The sequence below is a fragment of the Dermacentor andersoni genome, chromosome 8, assembly GCF_023375885.2.
Source record: "Dermacentor andersoni chromosome 8, qqDerAnde1_hic_scaffold, whole genome shotgun sequence".
NCBI classification, from domain to species: Eukaryota; Metazoa; Arthropoda; class Arachnida; order Ixodida; family Ixodidae; genus Dermacentor; species Dermacentor andersoni.
The window spans coordinates 75,569,152-75,590,541 of record NC_092821.1 but is presented as its reverse complement, the minus strand read 5'-3'; the positions used below and the strand labels follow the sequence as shown (position 1 = coordinate 75,590,541).

At 43.6% G+C, this 21,390-nt stretch overlaps 1 protein-coding gene across 2 annotated transcripts in view; it reads right to left on the bottom strand.

Moving 5' to 3' along the window:
- Positions 1-1,059: 1,059 nt before the first annotated feature.
- LOC126538794 (4-pyridoxate dehydrogenase-like) overlaps positions 1,060-21,390 on the bottom strand; it is a 74,566-nt gene continuing 54,235 nt past the window's right edge. For both annotated transcript variants that reach the window (XM_055074986.1, XM_055074987.1), the window contains 4 exons: positions 20,817-20,971; positions 9,950-10,127; positions 7,329-7,545; positions 1,060-1,283 (listed from right to left, as the gene is read on the bottom strand). In XM_055074986.1, coding sequence (XP_054930961.1) covers positions 1,076-1,283; positions 7,329-7,545; positions 9,950-10,127; positions 20,817-20,971 — 758 coding nt within the window. In that variant the 3' untranslated portion in view covers positions 1,060-1,075. The remainder of the gene's footprint in view (positions 1,284-7,328; positions 7,546-9,949; positions 10,128-20,816; positions 20,972-21,390) is intronic.

The window sequence follows — 21,390 nt, the reverse complement described above, 5'->3', positions numbered from 1 at the left end:
TGACGCCGCCGCGCGAGCGTTTTCTTGAATACGATTTGTGATGTGGACAGTGCAAGCGTCGAGACGCACCGAAGGTCGACGCCGTCGAGTTCGCTATAGCACTCATACGATTGTGTGTCACCCACGTTCACGAAGTTAAATGACACTAACTTTTCTTTTTTTTTTGAGACAGTTCGGCTTCTTCTTTTTTTGGAGTCCGTCGTATATACTCATAACTATCAGTACTCATTACATACCTCATGTAGCTGCTCATGAAAACACTCCACAGTGTATCATTTTCTAAAATATATTTATTTGTTTATATGGTGTGTCTCAATGATCCCTGAGGAAGCAGTATTACATGAGGGGTGTTTTTTTTTTGTGGGCGCAACATTCCGATAGCAATGGCTAAAAACTAGAAAGGTTAGAAAGCGCCAGTGTTACAGGGGGCAGGTCAGCCTTGTAGCTTGGTTTCTGAGATAACTATTTCAGTAGGTGCCCAAATGTGTGAGCAAGTTGCGCTCACACACGTTTTGTTCATCGTCTTGAATTTCCATCTCCCGCATTCCCCGTCTTTTCCCTGGAATAATAAAACCTGTTACACAAAAAGTTCATTAAAATCTGTCTGGTTCATTAAATACTGTCTGGTTCAAAAGGCCGCATGTAAGCCTAGCACGCCTCCTTGAAGCAAATCGCGTTCGTTCCGCGCTTCCTATACCCACACCTGTGCGAAATCATGCGCAAACACTGAATATAAGTCAGGTGAGCAATATGTTAATTATAATGACTTCCCTATCTGAATGAATCGGGTCACACACCTAAGAAATTTTTCGAATAATGGCCAACTTGGAAGATGTATTTCACTATAAAGGCGTATTCATTAGGACTTGATGGCGCGTCTTGTTGAACAACTGCTTTAAACAGCGCGACACAGGACACAGCAAAAAAGCCACTGAACAGAACAAAAAATTCTTCTGTTCAGTGGAGTTCTTGTTGTGCGTGCGTGTGTGTGCCTATGCGATCCTAATCAGTGACTATGCAATAACAATACGCACTAAAGGAAAACACAAAACAAACGAAGACAAATAGGGTATGATTAATGGGATGCTGGCTTCGTTGGGATTTTTTTCTCAGCTTTAGCTCCTGTCTGAATCTCTAGCTTCTTGTCTTGAGCAATGGCGTCCTCTAGTACCATTTTCGCTCCTTTGTCGGCGATCATCATCACCGGTGAGTTGGTGCCACCCGCAGTGATTTTAGGCATCACTGAAGCGTCGATGACTCGGAGATTCTTCACCTTATACACCCTGCATACACAGCAAAAAAACAAGTATTTTTGCATTTCGGATATTTTTCCGATTTTGTACAGCTGTCAATGACGCCAGCAGCCCTTCAGTTGCACGACTTTCTAAAGTGTGTGCTAAATTTAGTCCAGACACGGAGCCTTAACGCGGCAACAGTGTTTCTGTTGAAGAAACGTAACATGAAACATAATTACATCTTTTTTTTTCTAACGTAACTACACGGGTAGTCATAGCATCGGTTTAATTTATAATTTTGCTTATGACACATGAACACCAAATAGGCTTCCGTAATGTTGAAATGCAGGCGCGAAATATTCAGAACGTCCAGAATTTTAACGTTATCCCAGTTTACTCCAGAAAATTACCAGTAAATATATATGTTCGTCATTTTCTGAAACGCGCTAGAAATCCTGACCATGGAACTCCCAATTGAAAATTTTCTATATTCTTTATTTAAAGGGACACTGAAAAGCATGACTAAATTAATTATTTTGGTAAAATATTCTATAATAACCCTATTTTTCATTGATTTAGTAAAAACAAGCTCAATATTAGTGAAGAAATCAGTGCCAAACTTGAACTGTTTGAATTTCGCACCAAAATTTCAGCACTGGTAGGCCAGTCCGACATCATAGATTACAATATATTTTCTTTATTTAGACGGTCGTAGTAAAAGTTTTCGAACCTTGCTAAGGTGTATTTTATTTCTCGACGCTAATTAAGTTAACAATTGCTTCAACTTCAGCCAAAACTTCTGCGGAAACATGTTTAAACAAACTCAGAAAATTATCCCTGAATTTGTCAGTTATGTTTGCCCGCTAATTAATATCATAGGTGTTTTCTTTTCGGTAACTGTTAATCGATGTTCATGAAAGACGTATTTCTGATTTTCTTGCGTACATTATTAATGCTATTTCTTGTAACCTTCTTCCAATTCGCAGGTATGTCGGTATGTATCGACGTATCTACACATTGTGACCAAACACTTGCACCAGTTATGAGACGTCGGCCGATGTAATGCTTTTATTCTATTGCAGTCGCACGAGACAGCTGATGCAGCCGGCGAGCCAAAGTACGATGATAAGTAGGAATACAGAAGTGGATGAGGTACACAAATATTGCTCACGGTATCTATTTATATGTGTATGTTCACGCCTCACTTCTTTCCTGCTACCTTAGGCCACACGGTAGTCCACGGTTAAATGGCTAGAGCATCGGGTGGCTGTGCTGGAGGAACTGGATTCAGACCAACTGCTGGACCGGCTTGGATCGCTGGGTATGTAGCCAATGTAGCGCCCGGTATGTGCCACTTTTCTGTGGCCTTCACTAACATCGACCTGGGTCTCTGATTGTGCGACATGGAGTACGTGCTGCTCTTTAATGAACTCGTTTAATGCCAACTTTGATGCATAGCTATATGCCATTATGTATGTGCCGCTATTCAGTAAACATATTCCGTGCCAACTTGAGTCTCTGTGTATGTGTCACTGGGTATGTGCCGCCTTCCATAATGACCATGAAATAAAACACCAACCATTACGCAATAATGATCCGATCCATTGCCAATAGCGCTACAGTCGCCAATAAGCTCTAAAAGATGGATGCACCGACAATTTCATTCACGGCCAATCAATGCGATTGGCGTTCTTTGGATACTCCACGCACTTTTCAGGAGCTGACTGTCTATGTCTCCAACCATTCTCAGGCCAACCTAGGTCCAGGGTAGTCCATTTTAGAATCGGTAGCTCATCCGGCGGTTGTGCTTGGAGACCGGGTTCCAAACCAACCGTCGGACCAACTTGAGCCTCTGAGTATGTTGCACTGTGTACCTACGTGCCGCTCGTCAATCAACGAACATGTTTGGCGCCGACGTGGGTCACTGGGAATGCGGCTCTGGACATGTAGCACTGGATATGTACGACCGCTCTTCAAGGAAACTCCTTGACGCCGTCTTACAACATTGGGTATGTGCCGTTCGGTCTATGCTGTTCTTTGATTACTAACATTGGGTAGCTAGGCTGACGCCGCTCTACAATAGTGGAAATTATCATTTAAATTTCTCCACTACTCGGCGGAATCGACTCCCCCCCCCCCCCTCCAGCGGTACCTATGGCTGTACCGCTTGATGACGCAGCGTGTGCAGCGGGAAGTTGCATAGACGCTTCGGCGTAGGAAATGCGGTGTCTCAAAGATGCTTCAATGCTAATCACATCAACACGACATTCATCGTTAGACGCGTTCTGTGAGAATTCTTTTTTTCAATCCAAATGTTCACACATCTTTTATGACATTAGTCGTATCGGTGTCGTGATATTTTTCATTTGTGTTAAAATTCTGGCTTGATGACATCATATTTAAACGAAGACAACATGAACGGTGTATTGTCACGTTGTAGTGACGGTGAAAAGCACAGTAGCGGAACTGTGAATGTTGCGCAAACCTGTGCCCACAAAAGCAAATTGCACTTCATAGCACAACGATGGCGGCAGGCAGCGTCGGTGATCGTCGAACATCCGATCTACGAGTCATGGGCGTAGGCTTTTATCCAGGACTCGTCGAAGGTTCTAGCGTAAACACTGGTGCTCGCATACCTTCCACAAAAATACAACACTATGCGCGTCGCGCACGTAATCTAATTGCACAATGTTCAGCGAGAACGTACACAATAGATAGAAACAAAGATAACATTAGAGTAAGTTCCAAATCATTCAGACGCGTCTTGAGCTGAGCGATAACTTCACGTTCTTTGCGGGTGAAATGCAGTCCCCGGTAAAAAAAGATACAAACACGTGTCAATATAAAAATCATCCGAACATTTTCGAAAAAGAGCGGTTGCTTGCACGCTCGTGTATTCGGCGCAAAAGTGTCTTTGGGTACATTTGTGTATTCAGAGCAATAATTTTAGTCAGGATACTTAGCTTATCGCCCTTCTGTTGATTTCTGTATATTGAAACAGTGAAAGTGTGGCAAAACCTCCACGACCCACCATTCGGCAGAATCCATCTCACGATAACTGTCGACAGTAATGCGTTCAGCACTGAATCAACACAGCGACGCAGCGTATTAAAATTAAATTATGGGGTTTTACGTGCCAAAACCACTTTCTGATTATGAGGCACGCCGTAGTGGAGGACTCCGGAAATTTCGACCACCTGGGGTTCTTTAACGTGCACCTAAATCAAAGTACACGGGTGTTTTCGCATTTCGCCCCCATCGAAATGCGGCTGCCGTGGCCAGGATACGATCCCGCGACCTCGTGCTCAGCAGCCCAACACCATAGCCACTGAGCAACCTCGGCGGGTAACGCAGCGTATTGCCACCATCGAAACGAGTTATGTAGGAGACGTGTACTGCAGCATTACTCCTCTTTCGCGCATCACTAAGAACGCTTGGCGCCATGTAGTGCCTCTACCGCGAAGCCTGCGTGGCCTCCGAAATGCATACCGCGTCGGTGCTTGGGAACGCTTAGAAACGCGTCATGTGGCAACCGGGTTCCTCTCTCGCGCTTGTTTCTGGACCCGCTGCAAACAGGTCCGCGCGTGGCCTTCGAGATGAGAAGCGGGTCATGCCGGTGCTTGCGAACGCTGGCAATTGTTCCGTCGCTTGCCGCACACTCAGTAGCATATAATGAGTTGGCCAAATTGGCGATAGGTTCAATTAAGTGTGGCACGTACCCAGCGCACTCACGGCGCACCTCAAAGAAGCATTAGCGTTAAAGTAGTTGATTGAACAGCGGTGCATGCCCAATGCATTTGTGGCGCACACTGCTAATGCGTCGGGTTGCTGTCCTTGAGGAAACCTCATGAGGTGGGCTCCATTGCTCTCATGATCGGAGAAACGAAGGGACATTTTGGTCATTGCAACGCGGAACATCCTCAGTGGAACATGCATAGTGACCCACGTTGGCGTCAAAGACCTTCATTGAAGAGCGGCACATACTTGCTGGCACATACCCTGTGACGTCCCCGAAGAGGTTCACCGAAGACCAGCACAGACCGAATAATACACCCAGAGTGCTACAGTCGGCATCAAATATTTTCATTGAATAGCGGCTCCGACCCAGTCCCGCATCTACAGTTACATCTACAGGTCTGCATAAAAGAGGTTCGATGAAGAGCGGTACATATATGCCCAATGTTACACACTTTGTGACCCAAGTTGGTGCGATGCCTGGTATTCATACATACATACATACATACATACATACATACATACATACATACATACGTACATACATACATACATACATACATACATACATACATACATACATACATACATACATACATACATACATACATACATACATACATACATACATACATACATACATACACACACACATACATACATACACACATACATACATACACACATACATACATACATAGCTAGCCCTCGGAAAGTGCGTCAAGTGAACTCATTGAAAACTAAATTGAGAAAGAGAAATGATGTGGACTGTATCAGGGACGCAGCCGCAGTGTGGTCTTGTTCGTAAAACGTGGTGTGCGTGGTGTAGAGTGTACGGGCACTGAGGGCTACAGAAATGCCGCTACTATATTCACAAATTATGTATCCGCGCGTTGGGAAGCCTAAGTGCTTCATCATCATCATCATCATCATCATCAGCCTGGTTATGCCCACTGCAGGGCAAAGGCCTCTCCCATACTTGTCCAACTACCCCGGTCATGTTATGCTTATGTACGCATAACTTATGGTCATGCTTATGTTATGTATGCTTATGTTACAGCAAATCAAGGTCTTACGGTGTAAGCTTGCAATAATGTTCGCTCCCTATTCCTAGTTGCCCCTTCCTAGTTGACCGTAGTTGACCGAGACTGTCCTGCGCTTCTCGTGGATGATTGGGGCTCCGGCGCTTATACACCCTATAGAGACAGACCTGCTCCGCCGTGATCAAGGGTGATGGATATCCTTCTGTCTTGCTGATGAATCACGTTGCGGCACTTCTGTAACCTACGTGTCGAACGTAAGTAGACCAAAACTGAGGAAAGTAAAATTTCCGCCACGAATTTCAGATTCTTAAGCCTTATAACTCCTGATCCGTTCGATGGATAATATACTTACAATGTCAGAGAAAGCTCTCACACATAACCACTCCCTCTCGGACCAACAAGCGTACTGCCGCACTACCCCTCTCTAAATGCATGCGAGGCTAAATTTAGCTCGGATGCATGATCAAGTAAAGCCTTCTTTCCTTTACACAACAATACCAAAGTAAATTCCGTAGGTAGTATGATTGCAAAGACATAAGCGATAATGGCGTTACGTGTTTTTGTTACATGTGGTTCTAGCAAGCGACCCCTAATTTTGACCGAAATAAGAGACGTTTCCCGCCAAAAAGAAAGTGCGGTATGCCTTAATGAGTTACTGCACGACGGAATCTGCGTCCGACATCCAGGCTTCGAGATGTGCTTTGCTCAGTCCTACAACGATGAGTAGATGAATGTATAGCTTTGCGACGTAGGACAACAGAGTTCATGAACTAGTTCTTCATTTGTATGCAACCTTGTGCCTGATAATTTACCACCATAAGCTGTAGTACTTTTCTTCATGCCTTTTCACGATACGGGCAACTATCCATACACCACCGTATTTCTGTCAAATAAAATTTGAGAAATACGTATTAAGCTTTTTTCCTCGGCTAAGCGTATGTATTATTTGAAAACCCAGGCGTATTTCTTCCAGGCGTGATAAAACAATTATTCCCAAGTCAAAGTTGCTGACTCCAATGTTTGGTTGTGATCCAGATTTAGAAAAAATAAACCGGCTTTGGTGCTTTTCTTGTGGTTCGATGATGGCACAGTTTCAAATGCGCGTGCTACCTTTCAAGATTCAGTTGCGTTTTTTTTTAGTAGTAACCTCGAGCGATTCGCCCGGGTTGTTTTAATTACAACGGTGAAATTTCTAGCAAGAGCGCGCTGTCGTCATCGACGTTAGTCCATGAACACATACGATGTGTTCTTGTTAATTACCGAAACCACAAATATTAAATCGAAAAAGATACCTCGGTACTACCAGCCACCCTACCTGAGCCTCGCGTCGACAACCGCTCCTTTGTGGTCACCCATCGCGCATGTGCAACACACGTGCTGAGCAGGAAATGCAGCGTTCCTGACGAAACATCTCACGTATTTACGACTCCAGATGGCGTATTTCTTGCAAGCCGGGAACGATCCATTCCAAACTTGAGCACCAATCTTCTTCATGGCCGGTGTGTCAAATAGCTTTTTCGCTTTCAGCACGCCTGTTAGAAGGGCGACGTAGTAGCAACAGTGAGCAATCGCCCGATCACTGCAGTTGACAATTTCCAGCTATTTTTTTAGGCCAGAACAAAGTTAGCTCAAAAGACCAGCGTGAAATTGTCCCAGCTGCAACATCGAACTGGGTGTTCCAGTGCAGGGCACTGCGTACCTCATTAAATCACTGCCTAAATCAAGTCATTATAGTTTTGCATTTTTAATTGGTAAGTATTTAACAATATTTGCACGTGCATCCTCCGTCATATGTTGACCGAAATACTGAAGATCTCGCCAACTACAGAATTCTCCACTCTATCAAATTTTTCTGTTGCGGAGCTCAGAAAAAAATAAAATACGAGAGTAGCTTGAACAAACTGATGAACCTGATCACCCCTCATGAAAGTAAAATCTTTATTTTACTAACTGGTTAATCAAAATGCCTGCTGCTTCCTAATCATATTATATCTCTGTGCTTATTGCAATCATGTCACTGCGTTCTTTCAAAAAAAAGTATTTTTTCCCTAAGCCAACACAATTATCATCGCTCAAATTATTGTGCAAGAACATTGTTTCATTTTCACTCTAATCAAAATGTATGTAGGCAACCTTGTCATCACTTCGTGGTGGCAATGTTTTTCAGTTATTCTTGAGAACGAATATCACTGAAGAAAATGCACACGAAATAAATGTCCAGGGGCGTTGTGCAGGATGCCCTCAGTTTGTCGCTCGCCTGAATTTGCTCGACGAAAATCAGTGAACAAAGAAAGCGTGGAACGCCCGGTAGCCGCAGGCAATGAAATGTCGAGATAAAGCCACGTGTGTCAACACGGAGCGCCCCATGTCCTAGTTTCAAACACAGAAAAATTGGCAAGGTTGGGCACCAGCACAGCCTGTTATTATCAACGCAATATCGGAATACCGTGACTAGCCCGCGCTCTATCTACACCCGGTGCAGGCTGCTTGCCACGCCCTCTTGGGGCACGTCACAGGCGTGTCTCCTTTTTTACACGTCTGTCAATTCCACTGTTCCTTCTTGGTACAACGCTAAATGTAATAAATTACAAATCCTTTTAAAGAGCATTCAATGCACATCTTGCACATATTTAAATGCTTATATACTACTATAATTTGCATGTTAAAAATAAATCAGAAAGCTTTCTTTTTCTCGATAACCTACTTGTACAGGTAATGCACTGGGTGCAATGATAAACGAATGAAACAAGGCACCGACGGTTTGACCACGTGATTCCTCTTTTTTTTTCTCCCACCTATGAGGCAACGCCCAAGTGATAATCATCCAAGAGTGAATCTAGATAAGCCAATAAAACTGAAGGTGTGCCGAGGGTTGAATTTTGTGTTTTGATATTATTAGCTAATTCATTTGAGGGTGTCGCCAAAACTAGCGGAGATGCCGAACTTCGCCATACGCAGCTCTTCCTGCATAGCACCCTAGTTTAGAACTTCTTGTGCAAAGCGCCAGTTAGCCTGATAATATCAGGTCGAATTATTCAAACAAGTAGATGAAACAGGCATTTCGAAGTGCACCAAAATAAGCCCAGTCTTTGAGTTGCACTGTAGCTATCCTTGCAATAAACATTGATGAACAAGCTCCTTTTTGCAATAGAAAAATGTTTTATATTACAATATTATTCAAGGCAATATCGATTTCTTCCATGAGCGTCAATGCCACAGTGTGCCGGAACGGAACGAAAACAAAAACAAAAAACGTCATTTTTGGCCGGAATGAAAACGTAACCGAAACGCTAGTTATTATTTTGTTTCGGAGTGAAACCGAAATATCTTTTTTAGCTGTTTTCGGTTCAACGAGAAAGTCGGCAATCCGAAACAACCGACGTCAGGCAGCATAACGTCAGCATAAGCGTGTATCACAGGCAGGAATAGGGCGAGCGATAGCCGGTCTAGCGCTCCCCACTCGGTGCTCTAGCAGAACGGCGGCGTAGCAAAACCCAGGGCTAGCACGACCAACAGCTTCTATTTTTTCTTTTCTACGGTTACAACGCTTCATTACCGATGTTTAATTGTTCTAGTTCGTTTTATCGGAACCGCGCTTTCGCATTTCGGCGAATGCACTTGACAACGTGCTGCTTCTGAGATAGTGCTGAGTGCCTTATCTCAAGGCACTGAGCATGGCCTCAGAATTCAGAATTCACTTATTCAGAATATTTAATACTTAATTAATTTATTAATGTATCGTTACTTTGCTTCAAAAGTTTTTGAATTCGAATGAAAACCGTTATGGACCATTACGGATCATGTTTTTTTCGTTCCGGAACAGAACCGGGACGGAACTTTTTTTAAAGTGGAGCGAAACGAAAACCAGAACAACAAGCTATTCCGTTCCGAGACCCTGCAATGCCAAATCGTAAAAAAGATGTCAAGGCCACGTGCCATACACCATCCGATCTTCATCCTCTTCTTTGGACAGCATCCGCGGATCGATGAGAGGTGGGTCTTGGGGATCCGATGAACGCAGCCGGACGGTGCCTCGGGACTTCGGCCGCACCATTACCACTGCGCACATGAAGCCACTCTTCTGTAGCATAGGCTTGTAGTACTGTTCGTATATCTGGAAAGAAAATTTTATATGAAAAAGTTGGATTAAGATAGCTCAAAAAGAAGCGTTCGTGCACATGTAACTTATCACGCCCGGTACGATTTTGTACGGTTTGTTCTTCCTTAGAGGGCAGATGTTTTTCCAATCCCAAAAGAAAAGCGTTGTTTTGGAGCGTACAATACAAGGGAAAATACTGACGCACTTTATTACAGAAAACACAATCTTTTATTCTGTAAGAATTGCCTAATCATCATGATCAGGTATTTATGCCCACTGCTGGACGAAGGCCTGTCGAATCAAAGCACCGAAGTTAATTTTTCGGTCCTCACCATGTGACTCGAAAATTTCTGTAGCCTTGTTAGTAGTCCTCGCGTTTTTATTTTTATTTTTTGCACACTTTCTGCACGGCGACTAAATTCTTTATTTCATTATTTCTCGACAAACTCACATGACATTATTAGTTCGCGGCTCGCTCCTACACGTTGTTTTCACTGCATTGCAAAAAATTGTTTGCACTTCGGTAAAAATGTTGTGCTTTGATAGGAGTTTGAGGTGACGCTTCGTTACCAGCTCCAAACTAACCTTTAATGACCGGGTTTCTTGGGTATTGGCCATAATAATGGCATTCTTACAGTAACATTTTAATAGGGGGTGCGCGACAGAAGTTTTTCATACCGAAACAAATGCGAATCAAAAAGTACCAGAAGAGAATTAAATACCCATTGTGCACTGCCAGTCGCTAATCGAATCGAATATAGAACATCTTCCGAATAATCTGCGAACAAAGCACAACCTTCTCACCATTAAATTGTACAATTGTCCTGTCTTGGTAGCGACAACACTCTGTGTCATTGCAAGTTTATATGACAAGTTTTCTCTGCACGTTATAAGCATGCTTTATTAAATTCACTGTGGGAATATTTGAAGCGATTACCTAAACACTTTGTTCCAAATTCAGGCTCATTTTGGGGAATACGTGGTCATGCATTATGATACAGAATTTAGAAAGATAGCCTTGTTCCACTTTATCTGTTTATACATACGTGGCGAAATAAAAGCGAATGAAAATTGTTTAATTTCCTTGGATACGTCGCGGCAGATAGAGACACTATTCATAAAGTAGACTGTAATGAAACATTATCATATTAATTCCAACGACAGGACACGAATTCTGCGTGTATAATTAGTACCAAACAATGCGCACTGCCGAACAGCGTGTCTACCCAGCATTTTCTAGCGAGTGATCATGGTTAGTCAGAAAGTCTGGTTGTTTGAATAACAGATGCATATAAAATGAATGTTGATTTATTTTTTAACGTTATCGCTGGTGGAATGTTGATTCAATTTTTTTTTTCAGTGGTGGCTCAACAGTTTTTGAGTTCCGACAAGATATGTTGAACGATATCCCTGTTCAGCATTTCTCAACAGAACAGTCACTCACGGCATTCTACTGACTTATTTTAGTGTGATTTCAGTGTCAGTGAACATAATTCAGGGGTGCGTGTACGTGAGTGTTCCCGTAAAGAATAGCTAGAATAGAATAGAAAAACTGAGAGGTTAGTTCTTTGTTAGTTATAGCAAAACGATCACAGTCAGCAGGCAGTGAATCCAAATGCACACTGGAAGCGCCCACTCCACCACCGCAGCCGACCAGCACCTTCTAATGATGCTACCTCGATCTGGCACATCATGCAGCAGTGATGAGATTTCCGCAGTTATGGAACGTACGAAGCGATATTCAAGGATATCCCCGTTGAACATTGCACAACAAAAAAAAGTTCACTTGTCGTTGTGTAATTACTGGGTTTCAGCACATATAATATGTGTGCGTGCATGTCTGTTAGCGAGAACAGCCAACAAGGTGGACTTGTTTTTTGTTGTTGTTGTTTTTGTCATAACTATAGGAATTCCGCAGATACTGACTCCAAACAAAGCATAGCGGAATTGCCCACTCCGCCACTAGCGCCAGTACACGATGCTCTGTCGCGCGTGGTTTCTGCAATGTGTTGACCCTGGTTAACTCGAACCGCATCACCGACCGCAGCACTCAAGCCTGTTGTGCGCAAAAAAAAAAGCTCCGATAGTCTCTGAAATAAGGGAAAGAAGCGCATGTAAATATGCCCAGTAAATTCGCACCCTCTCTCGTAATTACGAACATACGCTATGCGCACCATATTTTCCCTGCGCTAAAGAGCGTTAGCCTTCGTTGCGATGAAAAAATATTACACGCAAAGGAATAAAATTGCGAGCTTTTCATTTTTCCGAAGCTCCTATGAAAGCTTACAACTTGGATAACCAGTAAGTTTGACTTAATTTACTGTCAACGTTAGTAGAAATTTCTCCCCGGTTTTCTTGCACAAATTTTTCATCTGTCCGCTGGGCTCCTGCTACTCAGTGGCTAGTTTAACTGAAGTGATATCGCGCACGCGGATCGTTTGCTCGTCACTCTCAATTTCATTGTGAATCTCCTTGGAGTGTCGTGATTCACTGTGATGATGGACTGCGTACTCTGAAGGAGCAAGAATCGGAGAACTACATGCAAGGAACTTTCTCTGGAGCTCTCCTCCTACGGCGAGCGGCAATTAGGCGTGCTAACTTTTGGGTGACGATATCGACACAAAGGTTGTGCGGCTAACGTGCAGCGGCGCTCAGGACGCGCTCGAAACTTGCTCCTTTCATCCAAGCTGCACGGATGGACGCAGTCACCTCCATGATCTTTCTTCATGGCTGTACGTGCTGCCACGTTCCGACGAAAGACTGGTAAAAGAAGAAACAAGAAGGCAGTCAGACAGGGCGATGCGTGTCACTCCGTCTGTCAGTCTACTTGTGTTTTCTTTTTCCAGTCTTTCATCAGAACTTGGTCGCGCGCTTGGCCACGATATCACACGAACTAACCCATGTCGCAGCTTTCCTATAGCCGGATTGCCTTTCTCTCGATTTGCTGATAATGTGTCCTACAGGCCTATGCAATTTCGAAGGTAAGTTTTTCATTTGAAATTGAAATGGGGGCTTTTACGTGCCAGAACAATGATCTAATCATGAGGCACGCCCTACTTGGGAACGCCGGATTAATTTTAAGAGGAAGCTTTAGCTCGGGCCCAACTCCGACGCGGCCCATTCAAATACATGTAAAAACGCAAAAACGTTATTCTGAGATAACCACTGAACCGATTTTAATGAAATTTGTTGCATTTGAGAGAGAAAGTTAAATTCTAGTGACTGTTGGAAGCGGAATTTTGATTTAGGGCTTGACTTTTGTTAGAAGGATTTTTAAAAATTGAGTTGTATGAAAAAAATAGAAGCACTAAGTTTACAAACTAATAGCTCTGCATCGAGAACAGATATCGCGATTCTCTAAACGGCATCTATTAGACCATTCAAAGCGGACAAATTTGATATGTCAGTTTACATCTTACGTGAATTTGTTACGTTGTTTACGAGGGTTCTGCAAAAGTTGTAATTACACATTACTCCATTTTTCGAGGTTCATGTGTAACATACCAATTTTGTCCGCTTTAGACGTGCTATCAGGTGCAATTTACAGAATTGCGATATCATTTTTTCTTGCTGAGTTACGGAGTTGTAAACTTGATAGTTTCGTTTTCTGAAAATTTGCGATTTTTGCCAAATTTTATAAAAAATTCACGACATAACTCGAAATTTCGAAACCAACAGTCACTGGATCTTAAGTTTTTCTTTTAAATGCGACAAACCTCGTCAAATTTGGTGCAGTGGTTGCCGAAAAAGACGAATTCTCCTTTTACGTGTATTTAGATAGGAGCACCCGAGCTAAAGTTTCCTCTTAACCACCTGGGGTTCTTTAACATGCACCTAAATCTAAGTACAGGGTTGTTCTTGCATTTCGCCACATAGATTTTAATTTCCGCTTTGCATACTGTATTCGAAGACAATAAAAACTGTACGCTTAACTTCTTCTTTTTTTATTAAGGACTTTCGTCAAGCTTAAATTAGAGGTTGCACACGCGACGGGTTGCTAGAGTATGGGGCTATGTAAGTCTTGTGGTGTATATCTGTAAACGCACCTAACACAAACGGAACGGCGGCCACCACTTCGTCATTTGAGCCGTGGACTGTGCCGTGGTCTGCGCAACCGGCGAGCCTGCCCGGCCTGCTATTATGTTACTTTGGAATTTTTGTCAAGTTGACACTAAAACTAAAACTGCGTTGCGGGAAAAGCAGTTGTACGTTTTTTGCTCTCCCTAGTTTGCGAAGTCTGTTGCTTCTACTCCTTCGATAAACTGCTGACGGTTGTACGAGTGTCGCCGAGCGCTTTAAAGTTACGGTGCCCTCATGCCCCGTACATTTTCAAGCTCAGGGATCGCCACAAAGACGTATAAATTAGGCGCAGCGCGTTCCAGCTTGCAGCGCACGCAGTGGATCTAGTGACCTCTCTCTCTTCTCTCAAAGAGCTGGTGGTCATCATTCGCTCCATTGCACTCTTCGCTAGAAGCTCTCACCTCATGGAGCAAAGTCTTACTACAACAGTTTATTTAATTGATAAAGGGATTTAATGTGAGAAACGGAAACATTAACATGTTCCTAAGTGTACAATAAAAAATACAACGTTATTGTAGGGCCTCTGGTTTGATAGCCTGCGTTTATTCAGCTCTCGTTTTTTCAATTATTTATAACCAGCCCACAGCCGCTGCAGAATGTTTAGCAGTTTACGTGACTTCACGCACCTTTCCACTAATTCAAATAACACGGTTCCAAGGCGTCAACCGAAATGAACTTTCTTTTTCTTGCGTGTCATCACATGTCTTCGGTTTCAAATAATGCTTCGTTGTATAAAAAAGATTCGATGGTGTTTATCTGCATATTTTTCGATAGTCTATTGATCGAAATCTACTAACTTTCATGCTCCACTGGTCCGTATGCAAACCAGCTTGTCAAACCGAAAGATACACCGGTTCGTTCCGGGTTCGGCTTCAACATGCTCCGGTTTCGTTGCGGTTCAGTTTAGGTTCCGCGAAGTAAAAGATCTTAACAGTTCTCGAACCGGTTTGCAACATTGAACAGTTTCGCAAGCTGGTTTGACCCAGTCAATTTTATCATGCCCCACGACGATATGTTGCATAGTACTATCAACTTCAAGACCGCATGGCGCGTACGCAAGTTTTATCAAGACGAGGCACCCCCCTCCCCCCTTTCTCCTGGCCTTTCCCTGACCTTCATCGTGAGAGGAAGTGCTGCTTAGCTCCGGCCCGGGCGTGCAACTCCGAGCGGTGGAGAGAGCCGAAGAGGTCGCCGTCACGCATTGCCTGGCGGCCATCTGGCCTTCCTGACGAGCCCATGAATTAGCTCCCCATTCTGACGAATCAAGTTGCCTCTCTCTCTCTCAAGCGGAGGTATAAATTTACGAATCACTTACACAGCTACAGGGAAATTTTCAAGTACAGAATAAATGCAAAGGTATTTAGTGACAATCCGTGCGTCGGAGTAAGGCCTGCTGAGCTTCCACAGTCCTTAGAGCAGAGTTAGTCAACTTTCGTTTTGCTTCAGGTTTTTTACTACAGGAGTGGTGGTGAGTTAAATGTGGCGTGTAATCAATAGTTTTGAAGACAGTGCAAATTCTCATTGTATTCCTTAAGTTACAGGTTCATACTTCTAGCCGGTAGCAAAGGAAAAAGCCAGCATTTGACATTTCGCTCAGTTTCTTGGTCCTTTAGAAGGAGGACATTGAGAATTCTTAACGATGAACAAGAGTAGTTTGGCCTATTCACACATCGATGTTTCTTGCGCAACTGAAAGATGCGCTTAGTCTTGCGATGGCTAAGGGCGGGCAAAGAAGACAAAAGCGCGCGCACGGTGCCCCAATATTAATTTATATGATTCTATGGCGCAAGCACTAACCGTGCGTTGCGCCATGGCACGTAACGAAAGCGGACTTCTTGTGCCGACGACCGCCGAGGTCATCGCTCACTGAAAACGTGACGAAAAGCATTAGGGACCGCAGTGTTATGTTTACAATGAGTCCTGCCGTTGAACTTGCTGATATCCCTCCTCGAGGACATCATTTTTTTTTTCGCTCTCCGTATTTCTCTAATGTTAACAGCAAGTTGAACTAATAGACGAATTGGGAGCGTCGCCAGGAATGTTGATTTTGTGGAGCCCTTGAAACAACTTTTAAGCCGCAGAACACAACCTGCATGGCCTATTTCCGAAGTGCAAGCGTCTCTGCCGAAGTAGCCGTAGTTACCAGCACATACCCATCGTCTATCCCTATTTTCGCACGTGAGCCATAACATTCTTTTAGAAGTGTTCACCGATTGTAGTAGCAGCTATTCAAAGAATCGTGCGAACAACTCAGCACCCGTTGGCGTCCTATGTGCTTGAAATGTTTAGTGCCCTACCCGCAAACGTTATTAAGGCGGAAGCATTAGACAGCCCAGGACAGTCCGGTGTTATGGCACCAAAATTTAGTGGCGCCGAAATTCGCGGTCGAATCCTCCAACTTTTATGGGAGACGAACCCACTACTTTTGGTGTTAAATAAAGCGAAGTTAATTAGGACACCGTTAATTTAGAGTTAATTACGGTACTCGAACCCACAACCTTTGGTTGGAGTCGAACCTGCGACAATTTGTGGGAGAAAACAAGTAATAAAAATTAACAACGCATTAGAATGAAATTGTCAAGTGATGTAATGAATCTCTCGTGAGCACACAGGCTTTCGCCTTGATCCTCTTTCATCATCATCATCATCATCATCATCATCATCATCATCATCATAAGCCTGGTTATGCCCACTGCAGGGCAAAGGTCTCTCCCATACTTCTCCAACTAGCCGGGTCATGTACTAATTGTGGCCATGTCGTCTCTGCAAACTTCTTAATCTGATCCGCCCACCTAAATTTGTGCTGCCCCCTGGTACGCTTCCCTTGCCTTGGAATCCAGTCCGTAACCCTTAATGACCATCGGTTATCTTCCCTCCTCATTACATGCCCTGCCCATGCCCATTTATCTTTCTTGATTTCAACTAAGATGTCATTAACTCGCGTTTGTTCCTTCACCCAATCTGCTCTTATCCCTTAACGTTACACCTATCATTCTTCTTTCCATAGCTCGTTGCGTCGTCCTCAGTTTAAGTAGAACCCTCCAGGTTTATGCCCCGTACGTGAGTACTGGTAAGACACAGCTGTTATACACTTTTCTCTTGAGGGATAATGGCAACCTGCTGTTCATGATCTGAGAATGCCTGCCAAATGCACCCCAGCCCATTCTTATTCTTCCGATTATTTCAGTCTCATTATCCGGATCCGCGGTCACTACCTGCCCTAAGTAGATGTATTCCCTTACTACTTCCAGTGCCTCGCTATCTATCGTAAACTGTTGTTCTCTTCCGAGACTGTTAAACGTTTCTTTAGTTTTCTGCAGATTAATTTTTAGACCCACCCTTCTGCTTTGCCTCTCCAGGTCAGTGAGCATACATTGCAATTGGTCCCCTGAGTTACTAAGCAAGGCAATATCATTAGCGGATCGCAAGCTACTAAGGCATTCTCCACTAACCCTTATCCTCAATTCTTCCCAATCCAGGTCTCTGAATACCTCCTGTAAACATGCTGTGAATAGTATTGGAGAGATGGTATCTCCCTGCCTGACGCCTTTCTTTATTGGGATTTTGTTGCTTTCTTTATGGAGGACTACGGTGGCTGTGGAGCTGCTATATATATATCTTTCAGTATTTTTACATACGGCTCGTCTACACCCGGATTCCGTAATGCCTCCATGACTGCTGAGGTTTCGACTGAATTAAACGCTTTCTCGTAATCAACGAAAGCTATATCCTCTTTAGCGTATGCTAAAGTGACTGTGATTTTTTTCGGATTAGGCTCGGTTAGGGTTCAGGAGGGTTCCAAAAATATCGGTTTGGATTAGGGTTCAGTTCTGGTCAAAACTGCGGTTTTAGTATGGTTTTCGGTTCGACACTCTGATGAAAACAGCAAATTTCTCCTTTATGAAAGTCATTTGTCGTGTGTTCGTTGTTTATTTAGTTTTGCACTACAGAAGCACTTAGTTGCGAACGGAGGTATCGGGCTATTACTCGTATATAATGGTGCTCCCGGCATTCCTGAATGCAACTGAGTGAGCCGTTGTGTCGATCTAACAACAGTGTGGTTAACTCCCTCGCACAATGCAGCGTGTTAGCAGTGCTGCATATAATTCAGTGAGTCCGGGAATTAGTTGATATTTATTCTGCAAGATAACTGACTTTGAGGGTGTTTTGGGTAGTAGCTGTGCTGGCTTGACTTTTATAAATGCCACTCATAGTGCTCGTGCAACAATTAAAAGGAGATGCGAGCAGCCCGATGTTTTGTAAGTCAGAAGCGCTCTTCTTCGTGGGCTCCTAGTGTGTAATTTCTGGCATGTTGGCAGCATGCACTTTAGCTGAACTGTGCTACATGTACTTTGTTACGTATTAACGGGAAAAAATGGGCAACCGCATTCAAGGACGAGTCCATCTTATAAGAATTGTGTTTATGGCCAGGCACTGATGGGCCCACTACGAAGTGCATTCGCTAGGCGTGAAAGGCGGATTTCTTCTCAGTCCAATCGGTTGCGGTCATCATCATCATCAGCAGCAGCAGCAGCTTATTTTATGTCCACTGCAGGATAAACGCCTCTCCCTGCGATCTCCAATTACCCCTGTCCTGCGCCAGCCGATTCCAACTAGCACCCGCAAATTTCCTAATTTTGTGGCACCACCCAGTCTTCTGCCGCCCTCTACTGCACTTCCGTTCCCTGGGTATCATGGCTGCGGTCAGCTGCGAGCTAATTCGTATGGTTTTATGTGCACTGTTCTGGTTAAGTGCTCTAGCTCTCTAGCCCCTTGCATTCCAGCTTGTTTCGCAGGAGAAATGCAACCGATGTTTTGCACACTGGTCGCACAAAGCAAATTCAATCGGGAACCCAATTCTCAATGGCCATTGGCTTCCTTCAGCTGTTTGTGCAAAGGAGCCAATGGCGATCAAAAAGATTGATTAGGATAGACTCGCGATCGAAATTTTCTATCGTGGTGACTCCCTCCCACAGCTTGCACTGCGAAGCTAATTGCCATAAAGAAATTCGATCTCGATCGGGTTCGGTCGTGATCGAAAGTACCTGTTAACACAGATTCACATGGCGCATAAAATTCAGTTGGCGATTACCATTCAAGATTCAATTGAGCTAAAGCAGAATAAACTTTCAATATAGTTTCAGCTGTCAATATTCAATAGGCATAAATACTTACCTCAGTTATATTTGAACACAAGCAATAGGCTTTCAATGCTGTATCAGTGGCAGTTGAACAAACGCTCAAAGGAGTTACAGCCCAATGAACTGGAAACCTCTCAACCCTTATAATAATAATATTACAACAAATGCACAATACGTTCTCAATACAGTTAGTCAACATCGACCAACTATGCTTCAATGTTTTCTAAATTATCATTTTCTAAGGACAGTCCAGGTTTATCTATATTCTGAAAGTGATGAAAGTTATCACATTTTTGCTTCATTTCCGTGTCTCATTGTGTGCAGTCGAGGGTGGTAACTATTCGAAAGGTATTCGGAAAGTATTTGGACTTTTTCATAGTGATGTTCCATTTGAGGACGAAAATAAAATTGCCACTATTCAATTCGACGACTGAATCAAATAGCAAATTATTGCATTCGTTGTTTGAAATTTTTGAATACTCGCACACGCCAAATCTCGAATGCTTTTATGTGAACAGCTCCTGTATTTTCCTGTTGATGATCATACCTAGCGTCAACTTATCAGAAAAACCCCGTTTCAGGGGCATTTGTAGATTTCGCAAAAAAAGGGACATTCAACAAGTGCATTTTCTTCACGTTTTCTTACGGGGACGTTCTCTGGTGCGACAGAAATATGTTTACCCTGCACTTTTCTTTGTCTTTCGTAAAAGTCTTATTCACGCTCTTCACGCAGCGAACTTGAAGTTTTAAAGAAAACAATTTTTGAAGCAATGCACATGATAAAGACGCTAGACGGTTGCTTTCTCTGCAGTATTTTTGGACAAAGATGCCCGCGTTTTTCCCCATTTCCGAAAGGCCAGATTTTCTGTATTTTGGCAGCCAATAATCGCACAGGGACACGCACCTCAGTATCACTGCTTCAATGCATGGCGTCCCAAAAAACGTGTCTTTTGAACCTCTCTGATTTTCTACACTGATGTCGACTCGGAAGCACTACGCTATGCGTAGATGTTCAACTGGTACGTAAAAGAAATACGAAACTCACAGGTCTTTTTGGAAGTAATGAAGGATTAGGCGCTTTTTCACATACTGCCCTTTATGTTACGTCAGTCATGTGATTCCAGTGCACGAATAATTGTGGCACTGCAGTCAGATGTTCGGTGACGTTCCCCATAGAGTGACGCGACTTTGACGCATCCAACACTGACAGACGGCGCTGGTGTTTGATGTCCAGAAATGTTTGGCATGAATAATGAGAGTACATATAAGTGAGACCAAATATGCAGTGTACTTCTGTCCAGGTGGTGTTCTTACAAAGATAACACATTACAACGTGCCCAGCGTGGGAAATACGAAACTATTGTACAGACAAAGTTATTGCGTCATATTCACGTTATCTTTCAGTGTGCGTATTCTGTTGCTTTTTTCAAATATATCTCGCCCTAATGTCGATGCATAATGCGCAAAAGAGCAAGCTCCTTACTTGTTCAGAAACGTACGGCGACCGGCTGATGTTGGCATCAGGAAATACGTCAGTGAGCTGCACCTCTATGTCGGGGTAATCCTTGAGTTTACCTTTCACTGCACCACTGTCTGTGAAGATCAACACTTCGATGGCACCGGGTAGCGTCAGCAGTCCTGCGTCGTGCAACAAAACGAAAGAATAAAAATCCGTCTACATTTCATTCTGGGAAAGTGGATGCAGAGCAAAGATGGTGTGGACGTTACACGAATACCCCCACCCTAACTGTTTGACGACGTTGCGCAAGCACCACCGCCACAGGTGTCGTATACATTATGCGCGCACGCACGCGTGCGGAAGTGCTGCATATATCCTCATTCTTCTAGGCCGTCCGCCAAGCGCAAGTGCCTTACTGAACTAAGTTATTGCTTAGAAGTAATTTGCGTCCGAAAATGCGTAACGTACGACTTACACACAAGTTGTGAAGCAATAGCCACAGATTGTTATTCTAATGTACGAGAAAACGTAACTCTGTTAGGCGAGAACTGAAAGACAAAGCCATTTCCCAGATGCCATTTGACGCCTGTCTGAGTGG